The sequence below is a fragment of the Ahaetulla prasina genome, chromosome 2 (genome assembly GCF_028640845.1).
Source record: "Ahaetulla prasina isolate Xishuangbanna chromosome 2, ASM2864084v1, whole genome shotgun sequence".
NCBI lineage: Eukaryota > Metazoa > Chordata > Lepidosauria > Squamata > Colubridae > Ahaetulla > Ahaetulla prasina.
Window position 1 is genome coordinate 1072941 of NC_080540.1, and position 19009 is coordinate 1091949.

Consider the following 19009-nt stretch of genomic DNA (forward strand, 5'->3'; position numbering starts at 1 on the left):
CCAAGAAACAGCTTTACGGAGCAGCTCTCGCAGAGCGTCTTCGCTGCCCTTGGCTGGGGAACTTCAAGGGGGCCGGTCGGGGCCCTTCTCTCCCCCGAGTTGGAAGCAGGGAGAGCGGGGGCTTCGGCGGCGGCTCAGCCCCAGAGGAATGGCGGGATATTTCAGACGCTCCAGAAGAGAGGAAAGGGGCGACCGAGGCCGCAGCAGGGATCGCAGGGACGGTCCGTTCCCCAGGCTTGCATGAAGGACGCCCCCACCGGACTTGGGCCGCTCTTGTTCCAGAGCACCGAACGCGGGAGAACGGATTCCGACGAAAGAAGAATAGGAGCGGGACCAGAGCCCGGGACCAGCAGCCAGCGGGTAAAAAGGCCGGCCTCGGCTCTACAGAGCCTCCACATTCAAAGGCAGTATATCCCGGAATACCAGATCTTGGCAGCCATCTCTATTTCACTGGATCCAAATTACCCGCAACTCCCATGAAGTGACGGGCCCCAAAATAAGGCCAGCGGTGGGGAAGCCCATCGACTTCAGCCTGGTTACTGACTCTAACCCCACCCGGCTCCCCCGTTTCTGAAGCCTGCCGAGACGGCCAGCCCGGCTGGGCTGCGCAACAGGAGGAAGGCGCAGAATTTGACCCCCGTCCCGCTCCGCGCGCAAGAGCGCCCGCGAAGGCGTTGACTGACCTGGTTGCCGGGCGGGTGGTGCGAAGGCAGCCGCGGGACCCTGGGCGGCGAGCGCTCCTCCTCCGGGACGCTTAGCCCGCTCGCTCAGCCTCCGCCACCCCGGCAGCCTCGCTCAGGTGCCGCCGCCCTGGTGCCGGGGCGGGGGGAGGCGAGGAGGGCGCGGCGGCCTCGGCGCTCCAAGGCCATCCTTGCAGGTCGTGGGACTCCGGAGCGCCCGCCGGCCCGGAGCCTCCTTCCTGAGCCTCTCCGGCGCCGCCTTGAAGCCTTAGCCTTTCTCGCCTCCCGCGGAGTTGTGCACCCCGCTTTCCGCCACGAGCGCCCGGGCGCTTCTCTCCAAGTTCCCGGCCGGCACCGTTAATCCCTCGGACGATCCCAGATAAAGCTCAGTCCCGCCCCTCGCCCCCCAACGCCGATGGGAGCTTGGGAAGGAAAGTTATTCCCCCGGTCCCAAATGGGAGGGGGTGGGCGGGCTTCCCCACCTCCTCTATGGATGCAGAGGCTGAGCGACCCCCCCTCCCCAATTTCCACCCAGCGTTGCTTCCTGGGGGTCTTGCTGTCAGGAAAGTTGCCCCTTCTCTCCGCCCCCCTTGGGGGAGAATTCCCCGCCTCCCCCTGGCCCGGCTGGCTTCTCGGGGGGCCTGGGCAGCTGTGCCCACAATAGGACGGAGGGAGGGGGAGGGAGGGGAGGCGAGTGGCTGAATAGGGGAGAGGCCGCCTTCCGTCCCCGCTGAGGAGGGGGGGGCGGAGCCACCCAGGGAGACGGGGGTCTCCTGTTGCCCTGGAGATGGGAAGGGATGCCAAGGAAGGCCCCGGGGGTGAGGGCGACCGAGGACCCTCCTGGGGTTGGGGAGCACCCACCCTGGGCCCCGGTGTGTTTGGGGGGGAGGCGGACCAGCTCCCGCTCGCATCCCCTTTTATGCCCTCTTCGGTTGCCCCGGGTGACGAGGCCGTGAATGGGAGGTATGGGGAGCCGGCGGCTTCAAACGGGGCCCAGAGAATAGAGACCCCGGGCTAATCCCTCCCGCCTTCCCCACCTCCTCACCCCCGTGCTCTGCCCGCCCCCTCCATTCATCCCGGCCAGAAAGAAAGGCTGCCAGGCCTTCTTCCCGAGTGTGTGTGTGTGGGGGAGCTGGGGGGGTGTTGTGTATCCCAATTTTGGGAGCTCCCAAGACGCAAGGAGACCCAACTGATCTTCTGTGGAGGGGAGGGAGGGGGGAATAGCCCCCCACTCCAGACACCCAGTTCCACTGGGATGACAGAAGCAGGATAGGCTCTTCTTAACTCAACACCCACCCCCCTTTAGCCTGGTCTCCTCTACCTTTTCCAGCTCTGAGCCAGACGGAAGTACCACCGGTGAAGCTCTCCTCAGCGCTTAGAAAGCCACCGAAAACCCTCCCAGGGTTTCTAGGGCATGTTCACTCTGCAAAAGGATTGGACTAGAATGCCCATTATCCACCGACCTGTGACTCCCGGGGACGATGGTGACTGCTTCCCACTCCCTCTAGAGAGCGCCAGGCAGGGGGGAGGACCAGGAAGATTTCAAGGAAAAGGGTCCTCCTGCCCCTGGAGGGTTGAGGGGGCCGGTCTTCCCTCTGCAAACTTTTCTTGACTCAGGTGGGGAGGGTCCAGGCTCGGCCTGGCCTCCTGTGGACCTCCCTGGAGCACTCTCTCTCTCTCTCTCTCTCTGTCTGTGTGTGTGCAACAGATTTGGAGAAAGGAGGTTCCGGATGCCCTCTTTGGGATCTGACTTGGCAGAGAAAAAAATGGCCGCTTTCCTTGACCCACAACCTTACCTGGCCCAGAAACTCAGCAGGAAGAAGCTCCCTGCGCTCCACACTCTCTCCCAGAGTTGCTATTGGGCGGGGCACTAAAGACCTCGGGGATGTTACCAAACTGCCCAGCCTGATGGTTTCTCAAACCGTTCCCCAGGAGAGCCATCCTGCGATAAATTGCCGTGGGAGGCTGAGCTCCAAGGGGGGCTGAAGAAATTCACGTGGCCTGGAGGCAGCTGGGGTCCAGGGCCACAACTGGCTTCATGGGTCCGTCCTCGAGCCCCTGGAAGACCCTTCCCCACTGCCTAGCCAGAGCCTGAGTGCTCCCAGAGAAGAGATCCCCTCCCTCAGTAGTGCTTGCGGTTGGGACTAACTTCTCTCTGCAACCACTTAACCTTAGTAAAAGATCCTGCCACTTCAGCCACATGGAGTCGAGGGTTTTTCTTTCCTAAGGACCTGAGCTGAGGCAGGGCTGACACTCCCTCCCTTCTGCCCTTCAGGTGGGGCTGGGGACACAGCTACCTCACACACCCCGAGATGGTAAGGCCACGGTTTGGTCACATGACATGGGGCCTGATGCAACCCACTATGCCTTGCAGGCCTGCCCCATGGAAGGTTGCTCCTGCTGGGGCCTGTTGGCTCGGCATGATGGAAGGTGTAGTCCAGCACAGAAAGACTGTTCCAATTCCAGAAACTCGGTTTTGCACAGTTCACAAAAGTCCTTGGTGGAAATGGGTCGGCTCATTGTGGGAAGTTGTGTGTTGCATTCTTGCTCCCCAGGGAGCGGGTCGGTTAGGATCCTGTATTATATGAACGCAGCCGCTGGGGGTGTCAACCTGCGTGGAGGATGGGGAGCATTTCTGCCCCTCGGCCCTTGTGGGCTGATGCCTTCTGCTTGATCTGTCATGCTGGGGGGCGGGCTTGTTGAGGGGACCAGAGAGGCCGCTCCCCCCCTTAATCTTTAGAAGAGTCCCAAATGGTCGGAAGGGGCCTGTGAGCCCCCCACTAATCCTCTACCCCACACCATCCTTCCACGCAGACCCCGGTAATCCTTTTGGCAAACATTGGTTAGTGTGCCTGCATCCCCAGCCCAGCTCTCTATAATCCCTGGGAGGAGGGGGCCTGCTGACCCCCAACTTGCAGCTGGCACCTGCCCCCCACAACCCATTGGGGAAAGAACCACAATGAGGTCACGGAAAGCACCCCCCCCCCAAGAGGCCCCCCTCCCCCACATCTCCAGGAAGCCGGGGGGGGGGGAAGGCCACTGGCCAGTTTGGAGTGCATATCCCCACTATAGCAAGGGTGCCCACATGATGATGGGTTGGCCAGAGCCTTGCCAAAGCCCCATCCAAGCCAGAAGGGGAGAGGAGGTGGTGCAGCAAAGCCCCTGCCGGGTGGGGGAGGAGCTCACAAATTGCCCAAGCTGTGCTCCCAGAAGTCTCCCAGTAGGACCAACCCTCCCAGTGTAGATCCCATGACGGGGGGGGGGGGGCTAAGGGGGGGCAGGCTTTTTAAGGGTCTTGATCATTGGGCTATTTGCATATTCCAGCAAGGTTTTGAGCTGGGCTGTTTATCAAGCGTAGAGATAGCAAGCAATTTTCAAGAGGGCCCAGAGGGGGGCACAGGTGGGGGATCCTTCCTGCAAGGAGCCTTCCAGAGGCCGGAAAAGGCTTTGGTGGTCGACACCCCTCTTCCCTCAATGGGGGGGGGGGGAAATGGCACTGGCACTAGACCTGGGTCAGCCTTCCCCACTCTGCCCCCCCCCCCGAGACCCCTTGGGAAAAGCCGCTTTCTGGCTCTGCTTATAGTTCCAAGCTCCCTTGTATGCCCAGCACCTTCACCCTGTGCAAATTCCTCTGTGGGTAACTCATTCGTGGCTTGCGGGCTCCCCCTGGACTGGTGAAGGAACTCTGCTTCTTCTCCGAAGCCTTCGCTCCAACACAAATGTGGGCCCTTTTTTCAGCTTAAGTGAAAACGCACCTTTATTTTAATTCAACCGATTGCTTGATTAATCCACAAGTGAATATAAAATTCCTCCTAGTCACCACCAGCCTGAAACAGCAATTGCACCCCTCTGCTGCGGAGGGGGGAGCCTGGGCAGGAAGAGGCCCACTCCCTTCCGTACAAGTCCAGGGCCCATCCTCTACGGCCCCCTGGCAGCGATGGGCATTGGCCGAGGGCCAGGTCCGTCCATGGATGCAGCGTCTACTGAAAGAGGCCCAGAATCCTTCCTGGAAGTGTGTTCGTGAGGGTCTCCCCAGCAGGGGGCGGCAGAGGCTCAGATGAAGAGGCCCCCTGGCGGAGGAAGAGGTGGTCAGAGCTGGGAAGATCAATGCTTGAGCAGCCCACCCACCCCCCACTCCTAGCCGGCCCTACCTGTCACTTCCAGGCTGGCCCCAGTGATATACCGGCTCTCGTCCGAAGCGAGGAAGGCACAGACGTCAGCCACATCTGGGGGAAGGAGGAGGGGGGGTGTCAGAGTGACCCCGGAAGAGAAGACAGCAAAGAGCAGAGCCCACTCCAGATGCCGTGTGTGTGTGTGTGTGTGTGTGTGTGTGTGTGTGTGTGGGGTCAAGCAGGTCCCTGCAACCAGGCTGTTTTCCTAGCCGCCAAACCCAGCTGCGAGATCTCGGAAGGAGCCCGAAAGCCCATTTTCCAGCTGAAATTTTATTCTAGGGAAGAAGCTTCTGGAAAATTCTGGAAAAGGGGCTTCTGCCCTTCGAGGTCTGGCTCCCGAAATGCCTTGCGAGCTCCGTAGCAGTGTTGCATCCAGTTTTGGTCACCAGACTATAAAAAAGAGGTTGAGACTCTAGAAAAAGTCCAGAGAAGAGCAACCAGGATGACTGGAGTCAAAAACATAGGAAGAACGGTTGCAGGAACCGGGCCTGGCTAGTCCAGTGAAGAGAAGGACCAGGGGAGACACGATATTCCAATATTTCAGGGGCTGCCACAGAGAGGAGGATGGGGGTCAAGCTGTTTTCCAAGGCACCCGAAGGCCTGAAGACAAGGAGTAATGGATGGAAACTGAGCAAGGAGAGATTCAACCTAGAAATGAGGAGAAGTTTCCTGACAGTGAGAGCAATCAACCCGTGGAACAGAAGCTGCCTTCGGAAGTGATGGGAGCTTCATCCCTGGAGGCTTTCAAGAAGAGACTGGACTGCCATCGGTCAGAAATGGTGTAGGGTCTCCTGCTTCAGTGGGTGGGGGGTTGGACTAGATGACCTACAAGTCCCAACTCTGTGATTTTGTTCTGTTCTGAGTTGAGGCATCCTGTGTGGAGCCAGGCCTTTGGTCCTCTCCCCATGCAGCCCAGGCTCAGCCCCTCCAGGAGGGATGCCTCTTCTCCCCACTGGGCCCATCTCTTCCTTGCCCCATAGCAGACTCCAGCCCTCTTTTCTGGGATCTCCCCCCTCCCCATGGACAGGCAGAGGCAGGGAGGAACTCCCCAGATGACACAGGGACGGGCAGCCTCTCCTCAGCGGCAGGCAAGAGAGGCACTCTGGGGGTGAGCAGAGGCACCCTTTCCGTCCGGGTCCCCCCCATTGCGGCAGCTGGATGAAGGCCTCACCTTCAGGCTCCCCCAGGCGTCCCATTGGCACCATCGCAGCGAACTGGGGAAGAAACAAAAGGAAATCGGCTCTGGGACCCCAGCTCGTGTCTCTATACACACACACAGAGGTTCTGCAGGAGGTGCTGACCTTATCCAGGACTTTGGGGGGGACCTTGTCCGTCATGGGGGTGCGGATGAAGCCCGGCAGAACGGTGTTGCAGCGGATGCTGTACCTGGGCAAAGGAGGAGGAGGAGGAGAAGGAAGAGTTGGCGCTTCTCTCACCATTCGCCTGCCTGGCACAACAGCACCTCCGTTAATTGTCCTCAGAGGCTCCCTCTTAAAGAAGACCCCATGGAGTACGGGCAGTTCTCGACCTGTGACCGTTCATTTAGCAACCGAAGGGACATTGGCACTGAAAAAAGCGACTTAGGACCATTTTTCACATTTACGACGACCTGGTCATGTGATCAAACTTTAGATGCTCAGCAACCGATGCGTATTTATGACGGCTGCGGTGTCACCTGATCCCCTCTGGAGACCTTTTGACAAGCAAAGTCAAGGAGGAAGCCGGATTCTCTTAACAACCAGGTTGCTCATTTAGCAACCGCAGCAATTCACTTAACAAACGTGTCGAGAAAGGCCGTGAAACGGGGCAAGAGTCACTGAACAAAATTCCTTCCTTAGCAACAGAAATTTTAGGCTCTGTTGCGGTCGTAAGTCGAGGACTACCTGTGCATCAAGATCGAGGCTCAGTCATTGCCCGTGGGATTCTGGCTGAAAACTGCAGCGCAAGAGGTAAAGTAGAGGAGGAGGGAAGAGGAAAACCGACAAGACCCCATCAGCCTTCCACTCCTTCCCCAGGGAGCCTGGCCAGCAGGAGACAAGGGGGAGGGGGGCCTTTCGCGGATGGCCCAATCCCCCCCTCCACACCCAGAGGGAGCCTCACCTGGCCAGCTCCTTGGCCGCCGTCTTGGCCAGGGCCTCCACCCCTGCCTTAGACGCTGCGTAGTTCACCTGGCCCAGATTCCCCACCTGGCTGGGGCGAGAGAGAGAAGGTGGGGAGGGAGCCCTCCCAGCCTCTCACCCCACACACCTCCCCAGCAGGGAGGGACGGCCGTCGCACCTTCCCTACCACACTGCCCAGGTGGATGATGGAGCCCCCGCTGGCCCCGCTCTCCACCAGCGCCTTCGCCACCGCCTGCGTCACCAGGAAGGCCCCCTGCGAGGAAGGGGAGAGAGTGAGTTGGAGGGAGGTCCTTGGTGGGCTCTGAGCTTCTTGGCTTTCTTGCAGGCATTGCAATAGATAGAAGGGATAGGGAATAGGAATAGGAATAAAATAGCTGGAAGGGACTTTGGAGGTCTTCTAGTCCAGCCCCGAGCCCAAGCAGGAGACCCCAGGCCATTTCAGACCAAGCGACCGTCCAGTCTCTTCTTAAAAGCCTCCATTTGCCAAACGCGGATGTCACCCAAACCTCCAAGGAGCGCTGATGCCGTTCCCTAGCTGGGTGATGAGACGTCTTGCAAGGAAAGGTCCCCCCCCCCACCTCCTCCGGGGTCCCCCTTTGTTATTCTCCCCCTCCATCGGGGAGGCACCTTCAGGTTGACCCTCAGGACGGCCTCGAAGGCGGCCTCGCTCTGCCGCAGCAGGAACTCGTCGCGCGTGATCCCCGCGCAGTTCACGCAGACCGTGGGGGGCCGGGAGAAGCGCGCCTGCGCAGAAAGAGGAGGGTGAGGAGGAGGCGGGGCCCCGGGGGTTCAGGCCCCGCCCACTCCCGAGAGCCCCGCCCCTCGCCCCACCTGCAGCCCCCTCAGCAGCTCCTCCACGCTTTCGGCGCAGCCCACGTCCACCCGCGCGGCCTGGTGGTCCCCCGGCGGCAGCGCCCGCAGCGTCTCGCCCGCCGCGGCCTCGTCCACGTCCGCCGCCGCCACCGTGGCGCCTTCGCGGGCCAGGCGGAGGCTCACCGCCCGCCCGATGCCGCTGCCGGCCCCTGCGAGGAGGGAGACCCTGTCAGGCCCAGCCCGGGAGCCCTTCTCACCCGCCCCCCCGCCAAAACCGACACGCCCCCCCCCTCACCGGTGACCAGCGCCAGCGCCCCGCGGAGCCTCAGGTGCGCCGCCATGGCCGGAAGCCCCTTCCCGGAAGAGAGCGGCGCTCTAGGCGGCGCTCTCAGCGGCCTCGGTCCTCCCGAGGGAGCGGAGCGAAGGGTGCGCAGGCGCAGATCAAGGCAGCTTTTCCCACCGGGATCCACGCCCCTCCCGTTCAAATCCATGGTCAGGCGATGGGGCCAAACTTCCTCGGGGGGTGTTGGGGGGGGGGAAGAACGATTGGCGCCGCTGCTGCAAGGGCACCTGGGGCAGACACACACACAGAGTGGGGCCCTGAGGGGCTTGTGGGAAGAGAAACCCTGCAGAAGCCCCCCTCCCAGCTAGGCCTGCTGCAGGGGGGCTCAAAGGGATGGAGAAGACCACCTCCCAGTCTGGCTGCCTTTAGAGACAGTCCTCCACTTATGGCCACGCTTGAGCCCCAAATTTCTGTCAACACCCCCATTTTACGACCTTCCTTGCCACAGTTAAGCAAATCACAGCAATTGATAAGCTGGCAACCTGGTTGTTAAGTGAATCTGGCTTGTCAGGAGGTCGCAAAAAGGGGATCACGTGACCCTGGGAGACCGCGACCGTCATAAACGTGAGCCGCTTGCCAAGCATCTGAATGCGACCATGTGGAGGTCGCGACAGTGTGAAACTTTTTTCGCCTTTTTCAGTGCAGGTTCGAGGCGTCACAAACGAACGGTTGTAAGTTGAGGACTTCCTGTGTTGTGGAAGGAATCCCTTTCCCCACGGGGCACCCCCGGAATCCTTCCTTCCAAAGGCCCCATTGCTCCTTTCCAACCGGATCGGCTAAGAAGGGGGCGAGGGCCCTCGTGGGGCACTTTAGTGGGACGTGCACAAATTGATTCCTGTGGCAAAAACAGAACACAGCCGGATGGGACCTTGGAGGTCTTCTAGTCCAGCCCCCTGCTCAGGTGTGGCGGGAGAGGGAGGGACGTGGGAAGCTGCAGGAAGGGAGGGCCCTCAGCACCCCCCACATGGGGCCGAGGGGGAGGGTGTTTCCCGCATCCGGAGCACAAAAACCACAGGAGGACCTCTGGAGTCTGGACGTGTTTATTGAAGGAGTTCTTACTCCCTCCCTCCCTCCTGGAAACACAAGCTGGGTGACCAACCTCCTTAGATAAGAGGCCGGGAGCCCTTGGCAGCTTTCCAGGGGGCAGCCCTTCGCCTGTTCAGCCGTTCACCCCGCTTCTTTCCCCGCTTCTACCCCACCGTCATATAAAAAAGGAGATATGAAAGAAATGTACGCCGGAACCTCTCTCGCACGCCAGCTGGCTCCCCTGAAAAAGCATGATTTTTGTTTGTCTCTGCCCCTCTTCCCTCAGCAGGCCAGGCGTGGGGAGGAAGACAGAGGGCAGGAAATGTGATCCATGTCTGCACTATCCGGCAGAAAGATGGGAGGGGGGCTGTGCAAATTCTGCCCCTGGAATTGCAAGGAAGTGCCCAACTCGCTGTCACCCCCCCCCCTTCTCTCTCTCACACACACACACACATACAGTACAGGTGCAGCAATTCCCAGGGTGCCCCTTGGGACAGACAAGTTGGTCCCCTGGACGGCCAGACCCGTTTCCTGCTCCCGTCCTTGCCCTGGAAGGCAGGAACAGCCAGGCCTTCCGTGGAGCAGCGTGGGGGGGGGGGGAGAGGCACCCACGCGAGCAGGGGCGGCTCCTTCCAGCGGCCTTGCGCCCCCCCACCCGACGCCAAATCTCCTCCTCCTCCTCTCTACTCGTATCGGGCGATGAAGACCATCATGACTACGCCGCCCAGCAGGCTCAGCACCTCCAGCAAGGACTGGACCGGCCCCGCTTCCTGCAGGAGCTCCGGGATCACAGAGACGGTGGCCACGTAGATGAAACCGCCGGCCGTGAAGGGCAGGATCCAGGCAGTGGCCACCTCGCCCACGCCCTCCGCCAGCAGGGAGCAGACTGTGCCCGCCAGTGCCCCCAGGGCCGTCACCAGCTGCAGCTTCATGGCCTGGGCGGGAGAGGAGGCCGGTCAGCCAAGACCAGGGAGACAACCCCCCCTGCCCCTCTTTGAACCAAGGACCCTTGGTGCCCCCCCACCCCCAGTCCTCCACACACACATGCACCCCTGTCCTCATAGGGAAGAGCCCGCCTCCCCACCCACCTTCCGCTTCGTGCAGCCAGACTGGACGAGGATGGCGAAGTCGCCCACTTCATGGGGCACCTCGTGGAGCAGCACAGTGAGGGTGGTGATGGCGCCCACGGTACTGCCCGCCACGAAGGAGGCGCCCAAGGCCAGCCCATCCGTGAAGTTGTGGGCGAAGTCAGCAGCCAGGTTGAGGTAGCCGGCCACACGCATGGCTGGAGGGGGGGAGAGGAAGGGAGCAAGAGGTCAGTCGGGATGCTCTGGCCGGCCAAGCCCAGCATGCCCGCCCCTCCGGATGCCCCGAGCCCCCCTCACCAGACTCTGGGGGCGCCTCCGTCTTCCTGGCAGGCCCTCGGAGCCCCTCCTTCTCCCCTTCGTCATCGCTGCTCTTGGCCTTGGCAGCTGCAGGAGAGACGGAGGAAGAGCGTGAAGCAGGAGGCGTTTAAGGATGGGACCTCCCTGCCCCAAATCTCCCGGGGGAGAGACAGGCCGGAGGGTTTCGTCCACCCGGAGTCGTCAGCGGACTGAACGCAGAGCTGCTGCAGCCACAGCCCTTAGAGTAACCGAGTCAGCTTCTGGCGCCCAACAATCTGGGTCCTCATTTTACCATCTCAGAAGAATGGATGTCTGAGTCAACCTTGAGCCGGTCAGGATCGAACTGCTGGCTGTGGGAATGCGGAGTCTGCCTGCAATGCTGCATTCTAGCCCCTGCCCCACCGGAGGCCTTTAAGAGCTGCTATGGGGCAGAAATTCCAGAGGGATCCACCTCCCAGTCCCCGGGGGGGGGGGGGGAGCTCCCGAGTCCTTCCTCAGCACCATGGAGGTTGCCAGAGGGAGCCGGCAGCCGTACCCACCGTGAGCGTGGCTGTGGCCGTGTCCCCCTTTGACGTGTCTGACGAACTTCTCCACCACCAAGAAGGCCACGAGGCCACTCAGGACCCAGAGGCCGACGGCCATTGTGTGCTGGTGCTCGGGGCCTGGAAGGAGGCGAGGGGGGCAACACTTGAAGGGGGGAGGGCTCTCTGTTTAAGGATTCCTCCCCACCCCATAAAAGCTGAGGAAAAGGAAAGCTCCTCCTCCATTTGTCTGGCCGCTGGGGGGAAAGGTGTCCAGACACCCACTTCAGAGTTTCCCCTCTTCGGCCACCAGGACTTTGCATCACCCCCTACCTTGGTGGGAGTGGCCGTGGCCGGAGGGCTTGGTGTGGGAATGGCCGTGGCCGCCACCGCCTTCTTCTCCGTGAGGAGCGTGGGACTCTGTGGGGGGGGAGGGGAAGAGAAGCACGGGGAGTGGGACCTCTCCGCTTGGGAGAGGGGGCCACGCACACACACGCACAGACCCCCTCCCCCTCCCCCTTGGGGGCAGCCTCCGTGGGGGGGGGGAGGGACTCACCCAGGGCGTGGGGGATGAGGTGCAGGAAGGCGTCCCCCAAGAGGCCCCCCGAGGCGAAGCTGAGCAGCAGCTTGAGCAGGGCCTGGTGCTGGGGGCTGTTGGACTCCACGGGGATCAGGAAGAGGATGAAGTAGGGGGCGGCGCTGATGAGGAGGGTCGCCCCAGGGCCTGGGGGGGAGGGACTCACCCAGGGCGTGGGGGATGAGGTGCAGGAAGGCGTCCCCCAAGAGGCCCCCCGAGGCGAAGCTGAGCAGCAGCTTGAGCAGGGCCTGGTGCTGGGGGCTGTTGGACTCCACGGGGATCAGGAAGAGGATGAAGTAGGGGGCGGCGCTGATGAGGAGGGTCGCCCCCAGGGCCTGCGGGGGGGGAAGGGGAAGAGCAGGGTGGGCGTCAGTCCCCAGAGGGCGGCCCCGCCTCCAGGGGGGGGAAAGAGACCCCCCCCTGCCCCACCCCGGACTCCTCCCCCGCCCCACTCACGTAGCTCCACAGGCGGAGGGGCTCCAGCTTCTCCCTCCTGGGTGGGGGCCCGCTCTGCCCGGGACCCCCGTGGCCCTCGTGGGAGTGGGCGTGGCCCTGGTGGGCGGGATCTCCCGGGCCGGGCCCGTGCCAGATGTGCTCGTGCGTGTGCCCGTGGCAGCCGTGGCCGTGGCTGTGCGTGTGCCCGTGGTGCGCGTCCCCGTGCTGGGCGGAGGCGGCACACAGCAAGGCCGCGCAGACCGCCAGGGCCAACGGAGCCCCCCGGAGCCCTCCGCCGCCGCTCATCGCCATAGCCCTGCCGGGGGAGACGCGCCTTAGCCGGACTCCGGGCAGCAGGAGCCCGCCCTGCACCCGCTTCCCAGCTCCCCCGCCTCCGCTCTGCCCGGACTCTATGGCCGGGCGCCCCCCCCGGGGCCCCCTCTGCGCCCGCACTCTATGGCCCCCGCGGGACCCCCAGGCTCACCCGGCTCCCAGAGACGCGCCGGGCTCAGACCAGACGTGGCATCCAGGCCCCGCCCACCTCGCAAAACCCTCGCGAGAACATACACGCGGCCTCTCTCGCGCTCTCTCGCCCGTCTCCGACATGGCGCCGCGGAGCGTCCCGCCCGCCGCCATCATGGCGGCTGCGGCTGCTCCGTAGAGGAACGAGAGGTTCGCCCTTAACAAAGATGGCGGCCGCCGCCCGGACTACGCGGGCGAGGAAAGTTTTCCTCGTGAGCCTTCCCGGTTCCGGCATCTGGGCTCTTCGCGGCACCGGAAGGCCCTTCGCGCACGGGAACTCTCTTTCCTCCCGCGGTCAGAGAGGCCCCCGCGAGGAAAGAGGCCCCGTCTGGGTGCCGCTCAGGCCTGCCGCGGAGCACGCCGGGAGTCTCCGCCAGGGCCAATCGGCGGTCGCTGTCGCGGGGCATGCCGGGAGTCTGGCCAAGGCCGGAGAGCCGCGGCGAGGGGCCCGCGGTGCATGGTGGGTAAGCGGCGGCGGCGGCGCCCGGCGGGGGCGGGGGCGGCGGGAGGGAGCGGAGTCCGGGGCGCCCGGCGGGACCCAGCGCGGCCATGGGGGACGCGGGACGGGGAGGAGGAGGAGCAGGTACGGGCCGCCCGGGGGAGGGGAGGGGAACGGAGGGAGGGAGGGAGGGCGGGCGGCGCCCCGGGGATTCCCTCCCGGTCTCCCTTCTGCCCCCCGCGGCCCCCGCCGATCGGAAGGTCCCGGGACGCCCCGATCGACCCCCGGCCCAGCGCTCCGGATCGGCGCTTCTCCCGGGCGGCCGCCGGTCCCTGCCCGTCCTCGGCCTCGGCCGGAGCTTCCCCCGGGATTCCCGGGCCAGGAGCGCCGGAGCCTCCCCCGGGAAGGGAGGAGCGGCCTCGGGAGCCTCCCTGCCGGGTTCCTCCGACCCGGGTCCCCTTTTGGGGAGGGGGCGGGGGGGCTTCCAGACGGAGCCCCGCCCCTTCGCCCCCACCCCCCCCACGGAGGGAGGAGGGATCTGCCATCTGAGCCCCCCCCCACCCGGAGGCTTGATCTTTTTTTGGCGGGGAGGGGTCTCTCCTGATTCGGTTGGCAGCCGCCCCGTTTCCCTCGCAGGCAGCCCCGGGCTTGAAAGTCCTCGATCCCCGGAGAGGGGGGTGGGGGTCTCTCTCTGAGCCCCTTCTGGCCTCTGGGCCTCGAGGCTTCCCACTTCGCTTGCAGCCCCCAGTTTCTCCGGGCGGGGGGAGGAGGAGAGGGGCGGCTGGAGTTCCCCCCCCCAAAAGAGCCTTTTTCCTTTTTCTCCTTTTTCCAAAAGGCAACTGGACTTCCGGGCCTTTTTTTCCCCTCCCTTGGAAAACCTTTCGCTTCTCACCCAAGAAGCTTCCCTGGTTCCAGGGAACCGAAAAAGCTTCTTCGAAGAAGAGCGAAACGTTTTCCAAAGGGGGGGAAAAAAATCCTCAAGTCATTCCGGTTGCTTTTTTTAAGGGGGGGGGAAGGGAGGCGTCTTTGGGATGGAGGGTCTCCCCGGACTTTGCCGTCAGGAGGAAAGACGGGCAGCCCCCTCCCCACCCCTGGAGCTCTGCGGTCATCAGCCTCCCCCCCCACCAGCCCCCTCATCCTCTCCCTCCCTCCCTCCCGTTAAGTGTAAAACTCTCAAGTGGGGGGGGGCAAAATAGGCTGGGGCCTCTGAGCCCACCTGGGTGCTGCTCTTGGCTTGCACCTCCTTGGGGGCTGAGCCCTTCTGGCCTCCTAACCGTTTCGGCTGCCCCTTTTTCCTGACATCCCCCCCCCCATATCTCCTCCGAGAGGCCCATGACTGGTTGGGCCAGTCCCTCTTGTCCCAGCTGGGATTTCAGGCAGCCTCCTCCAATCTTTCCGGAGCTGCAGGATGCAGAATCCAAGCCCCATTGGCACAAAAGGAAGGAAATGGCTCCCTCAGCTCCCCCCCCCCCGTGCCCCCCTAGGTTTTATGATTTGGGACGGGAGCTGGCCAGAGGCAGAATTCGCCCCCTGCGCCCACCAGGATGCGTGGCAGTCCAGGCAGAAGAGGGGATGGGGGAGAAAGAACCACCCCAGCCCTCCCGGGGGAGTGGGGGGGGGTCCTCAGGAGGGGCTGGGCTGGGTCTGGCCAGTGGGGCAGCTCTGGGGTTCTGAGCCCCTCTCGCAGACGGTGGCGGCTGTGGGCAGAACTGGAGGCTGCCCGGCTGCCCCTTCCTTGCGTGAGGCTGGCCCACCCAGGGAGGGAGCCCAGCTGGGGGGCTGCTCGCCCAGGGTCTCTTTCGAGCTTTGCTTGAAATGCTGAAATGCTCCCCCCCCCCCAGGAGGCCTTCCCATGGGGCTGAGCGGGTGCTGGCAGGCTGCCTGTGCAGGGAAAGATGGGCTCTGGAGGGGTGGGGAGAGGGAAGACTCCCCACTCCTCCTCCTCCTCCTCCCCACTCCTCCTCCTCCTCGTGTCCCAGGAAGCAGCAGCAGGAGCGGCTGAGCACCAGCCGGTCATGTGACTGCCAAAGACCTTGCAAAATATCCGGAGAGGGAGGAAGCTGTGGGAGTCTGGGTGGGGGCTGAGGAGGAAGGAAGTCCTCAGGGAGAGACTCTGCAACCCGGCATCTTTGGGGGCTCCGACCGTTCTATTAACGCTCCCCCTCCTTTCTTTCTCCTCCTCCTCCTCCTCCTCTGAAGACTGCAGGAGTCCCGACAGCTCTTCGCTCAGCAGCTCTCCCCCCTTGCGGGGCCTGGGACCCTCCCCGCCGCCTGAGCCTCCCCCCCCTCTGCACCCCTCCATGATCGGCTCGGCCATGACCAGCTCCATCGGCGGGCTGGGCTCCCCCTTCCCGGTCATCAGCTCCTCCATGGGCTCCCCGGGGCTCCCGGCCACCCCCTCCATCGGCTACGGGCCCGTCAGCAGCCCCCAAGTAAGCAGGGGCCACAGATGAGGGGCGGGTGGGGCAGGCGGACCCCGGGCCCTGGCTCTGACGGCCCCTCCACCCCTTCCAGATCAACTCCACGGTCAACCTCTCCGGCCTCCACTCGGTCAGCAGCTCAGAAGACGTGAAGCCTCCGGTGGGCATGAGGGTCCTGCCAGGGCACCCCCACAGCGGCCTGATGCCCGGGAAACGGCTCTGCGCCATCTGTGGGGACCGGTCTTCAGGTAGGTGGGGCGGGGGGCCCCTCTTGTTTGGGGGGGCACTGGAATGAGGGAGGATCGTTTTGGGGGGTCCTGATCTTTGGATGAGCTGGGATTTTTTTAAGAGCCGAGGCGGCGCAGTGGTTAGAGTCCAGTACTGCAGGCTATTTCTGCTGACTGCCGGCTGCCTGCAGTTTGGCAGATCAGATCTCACCAGGCTCAAGGTTGACTCAGCCTTCCGAGGTGGGTCAAATGAGGACCCAGATTGTTGGGGGCAAGAGGCTGACTCAGAGAGGGGCATCGAGCACTGTGAAGCGGTATAGAAGTCTAAGGGCTATGGCTATTTTTGCGGGAGGGAGGGAGGGAGGAGGAGGCCGTGCCGGGCACAGGGTGAGCCCTCCTGTGCCCCACAGGGAAGCACTATGGGGTCTACAGCTGTGAGGGCTGCAAGGGCTTCTTCAAGCGCACCATCCGGAAGGACCTCACCTACACCTGTCGCGACAACAAGGACTGCATCGTCGACAAGCGCCAGCGCAACCGGTGCCAGTACTGCCGCTACCAGAAGTGCCTGGCCACCGGCATGAAGCGTGAAGGTAGCGCAGGGGGAGTGGCAGGCGGAGGGCCCAGGGAGCCTCCAGGGCTGGGCACAGGGGCGGCATCCCTCCCACTGCTTGGTTCAAGGAGGGAGAGGGCTGGCCCCCAACAACGCCCACCACCCCTTTTGCCTTCACGATGCAGCCGTGCAGGAGGAGCGCCAGCGGGGCAAGGAGAAGGACGGGGAGGGGGAGCTGGCCGGCACCGGCGCCAACGAGGACATGCCGGTGGAGAAGATCCTGGAGGCCGAGCTGGCCGTGGAGCAGAAGTCGGACCAAGGCGTTGACGGAGCCGGCACGGGGGGCAGCTCGGTGAGTTGGGGAAGGGGAGCAGCGGGATCAGAGCGGTCCCTCCACCACCCCACCGACACAGATGAGGTAAGGGGGCCGGGTGGGGTGGAGGAGGGGGCCGGGTGGGGGAGGCAGGGAGGAGGGGGAGCTGCCGGCGAGTGGCTCCGCCCGGCGTGGGGGTCCCGGTGCTGGCTCAAGCGTCCCCCGTCCCACCCTCCACCTGCCTGTTGCCCCCCCTCCTTTTCTCCCGCAGCCCAACGACCCGGTGACCAACATCTGCCAGGCTGCGGACAAGCAGCTCTTCACCCTGGTGGAGTGGGCCAAGCGCATCCCCCACTTCTCAGAGCTGCCCCTCGACGACCAGGTCATCCTGCTCAGGGCCGGTGAGTCAGCCTGGGGGCTGGCCTGGACGTCGGCCATCCGGGAGGGTCTCCTGGACGCACACAAACCCCTGGTCTCACGGCGGCCTCTCTCCCCCCCGCAGGCTGGAACGAGCTGCTGATCGCCTCTTTCTCCCACCGGTCCATTTCGGTGAAGGACGGGATTCTGCTGGCCACCGGGCTGCATGTCCACCGCAACAGCGCCCACAGTGCCGGCGTTGGGGCCATCTTCGACAGGTGCGGGGCGGGCGAAGGAGGCTGCCCCCTCGGGACCAGAGACCCCGGTTGCAGGAGGTGGCCGGTGGGGGATCCCCCCTGGCTCTCCACACCCCCCCCCGCTGAGGTTCCCCTACCAAGGCCGGCTCTTCTCGTCCTCCCCCCCCCCCAGGGTGCTGACTGAACTGGTGTCCAAGATGCGCGACATGCGGATGGACAAGACGGAGCTGGGCTGCCTGCGTGCCATCATCCTCTTCAACCCAGGTGGGCCTTTCATCCCCACCCCACCTCCCGGGAGCATCGCCTCCCCCCCCCCGGTGTGATCCCCTCCCATCTTGCTCTCTTCCCTCCCCCCCCCCCAGACGCCAAGGGTCTCTCCAACCCCGGGGAGGTGGAGTTGCTGCGCGAGAAAGTCTACGCCTCGCTGGAGTCCTACTGCAAGCAGAAGTACCCGGATCAGCAGGGGAGGTAGGGCTGGTGGTGGGGGGGAGGGGAGCCGGGCGGAAGATCCCGGGCCCTCCAAGTGGGGAGGGAAAATCTCTGCCTGCCTAGGCGTTCTCCGGGGGGGGGAAAACAAAGGAGGGGCTTCCTACTGCACTCCCTCCCTCCAGCCCCCCCCAGCCCTTCAGAGCCATCCTGTGGAGGGAGGAGAGCCCCCCCCTCCCCACGGAGGGCCTGCCCTTGGCCCCCCCCCTCACCCCCTCCCAGGTTTGCCAAGCTCCTGCTGCGTCTGCCAGCCCTGCGGTCCATCGGCCTGAAGTGCCTGGAGCACCTCTTCTTCTTCAAGCTGATCGGGGACACCCCCATTGACACTTTCCTGATGGAGATGCTGGAAGCCCCCCACCAGATGTCCTGACCCCCCCCCGCCCCCCCACCCCAAGGACCGAAGGATTGCTGCCAAGAAGGCCGGGAGCTCACACAGACACACACACACCCCGGTGCTCTGCTGCATTGAGGCAGGGGGCTGTACTTCCCAGCCATGGGGGGGGGCTAGCCCCCTCCCCACCTTTACATAAATCACGGGGTTCCCCTCAGCCGGCCTCTGAGTGCTGGGGGGGGTCCTGGCCCGGGAAAGGGGCTCCCTGTAACACTGCTCCTCCCAGTCAGTTTGCGTGAGAAGCCCCCTGGGGAGGGGATGTGCCAGGGATCTTGGGGGGAGGGCAGGAAGGCTCCTCCCCCACTCCATTGCAGCTTGGGAAGTGGCCCCCTCCTGCTGCCCCCCCTTCCCCCAAGCCGGCTTTTTGGCAGCCCCCATCATGGTTCTGAAGTGGTTCCCATTTCTTGGGGGGGGGGGCTCCTTTGAGCCCCACTCCCTCTCCTCTTCTGGCTTAGCACTTTGACTGTATTGGCCCTCATCTATGCAAGGGGCAGGGCCTGTGGGGGGGGGGGATAGAGCACACCCTCATGCCAGACAGCCTGCTCGCCCCCTCCTGGCACAGAGGAGCCCATTGCCCCACGTCCTTGGGGTGCCCGGGGGCTGAGCTCCCCCTCTCACCCCCCAAGAGGGTAGGGAGCTGCCCTGATTGGCCGAATTGGAAGCCCCTCCCTCCCTCCCTCTGCTGATGCCCTTCCCTTGTGCCCTGAGCACTGGCTTTGTAAGGCCTGAGTGGGTGGGCAGGGAGGTCTCCTCTCCTCTCCCTCTCCCCACTGCAGGCCCTTCCTTTCCTCCCCGTCCCCATTTATATGACCTCCCCCAAAGAACCATTTTGGGGATCCTGTTGGTTTAATCAACCTGCTTTTTCCAAAGGGCAAATCGTTTGCGCCCCCCCCATCTTCCCTCCCCCCGCTTTGTTTCTCTTCCTTCCCCTATTTTAATTGTTTGGGCGTCCGGGCACTCTCTTTGCTCCCCCTC

At 63.8% G+C, this 19009-nt stretch overlaps 3 protein-coding genes across 11 annotated transcripts; 1 reads left to right on the top strand and 2 right to left on the bottom strand.

Annotated features, from left to right (window-relative positions):
* Positions 1-4419: 4419 nt before the first annotated feature.
* On the bottom strand, positions 4420-8214 carry HSD17B8 (hydroxysteroid 17-beta dehydrogenase 8). 3 transcript variants are annotated; one of them, XM_058172327.1, is made up of 9 exons: positions 8081-8213; positions 7804-7994; positions 7600-7716; positions 7130-7225; positions 6953-7038; positions 6154-6238; positions 6024-6066; positions 4832-4906; positions 4420-4750 (listed from the first exon to the last, which is right to left on the bottom strand). In XM_058172327.1, the coding sequence occupies exons 1-9, from the start codon at positions 8124-8126 to the stop codon at positions 4734-4736; spliced, it is 756 nt and encodes a 251-aa protein (XP_058028310.1). In that variant the 5' UTR covers positions 8127-8213; the 3' UTR covers positions 4420-4733. The 3 variants fall into 3 exon arrangements, with proteins under 3 accessions (XP_058028310.1, XP_058028312.1, XP_058028311.1); XM_058172329.1 differs by lacking the exon at positions 7600-7716 and having other exon boundaries at positions 8081-8214; XM_058172328.1 differs by lacking the exon at positions 6024-6066 and having other exon boundaries at positions 8081-8214.
* Positions 8215-9143: 929 nt separating this feature from the next.
* Positions 9144-12754, bottom strand: SLC39A7 (solute carrier family 39 member 7). Its single transcript, XM_058172399.1, is given in 9 exon segments — positions 9144-10089; positions 10243-10439; positions 10540-10626; positions 11079-11201; positions 11394-11480; positions 11617-11791; positions 11793-11972; positions 12094-12388; positions 12557-12754. Coding segments are annotated over 9 exon segments (1548 nt in total). The 5' UTR covers positions 12709-12754; the 3' UTR covers positions 9144-9837.
* On the top strand, positions 12747-18771 carry RXRB (retinoid X receptor beta). Of its 7 annotated transcripts, none has more exons than XM_058172225.1 (10): positions 12747-13054; positions 15240-15465; positions 15548-15701; positions 16091-16270; positions 16416-16648; positions 16815-16944; positions 17046-17178; positions 17330-17421; positions 17520-17625; positions 17866-18771. In XM_058172225.1, exons 1-10 carry the CDS (start codon positions 12762-12764, stop codon positions 18011-18013), a joined length of 1695 nt encoding a protein of 564 aa, XP_058028208.1. In that variant the 5' UTR covers positions 12747-12761; the 3' UTR covers positions 18014-18771. The 7 variants fall into 7 exon arrangements, with proteins under 7 accessions (XP_058028208.1, XP_058028210.1, XP_058028211.1 ...); XM_058172227.1 differs by having other exon boundaries at positions 16416-16582; XM_058172229.1 differs by having other exon boundaries at positions 12855-13054; positions 15233-15465.
* The last annotated feature ends 238 nt before the right edge of the window (positions 18772-19009 follow it).

What these genes read in the sequence shown, in the direction of transcription:
- HSD17B8 (XM_058172327.1), bottom strand. Translation starts at nt 8,126, where the DNA reads ATGGCGGCGCACCTGAGGCTCCGCGGGGCGCTGGCGCTGGTCACCG. An exon ending in AGCTGCTGAGGGGGCTGCAG is followed by an intron (nt 7,717 to 7,803) that starts GTGGGGCGAGGG and finishes CTTTCTGCGCAG; the next exon opens with GCGCGCTTCTCCCGGCCCCC. An exon ending in ACGCCTGGGGGAGCCTGAAG is followed by an intron (nt 4,907 to 6,023) that starts GTGAGGCCTTCA and finishes TCCTTCCCCCAG; the next exon opens with ATGTGGCTGACGTCTGTGCC.
- RXRB (XM_058172225.1), top strand. Translation starts at nt 12,762, where the DNA reads ATGGCGGCCGCCGCCCGGACTACGCGGGCGAGGAAAGTTTTCCTCGTG. An exon ending in GTTGGGGCCATCTTCGACAG is followed by an intron (nt 17,179 to 17,329) that starts GTGCGGGGCGGG and finishes CCCCCCCCCCAG; the next exon opens with GGTGCTGACTGAACTGGTGT. An exon ending in TACCCGGATCAGCAGGGGAG is followed by an intron (nt 17,626 to 17,865) that starts GTAGGGCTGGTG and finishes ACCCCCTCCCAG; the next exon opens with GTTTGCCAAGCTCCTGCTGC.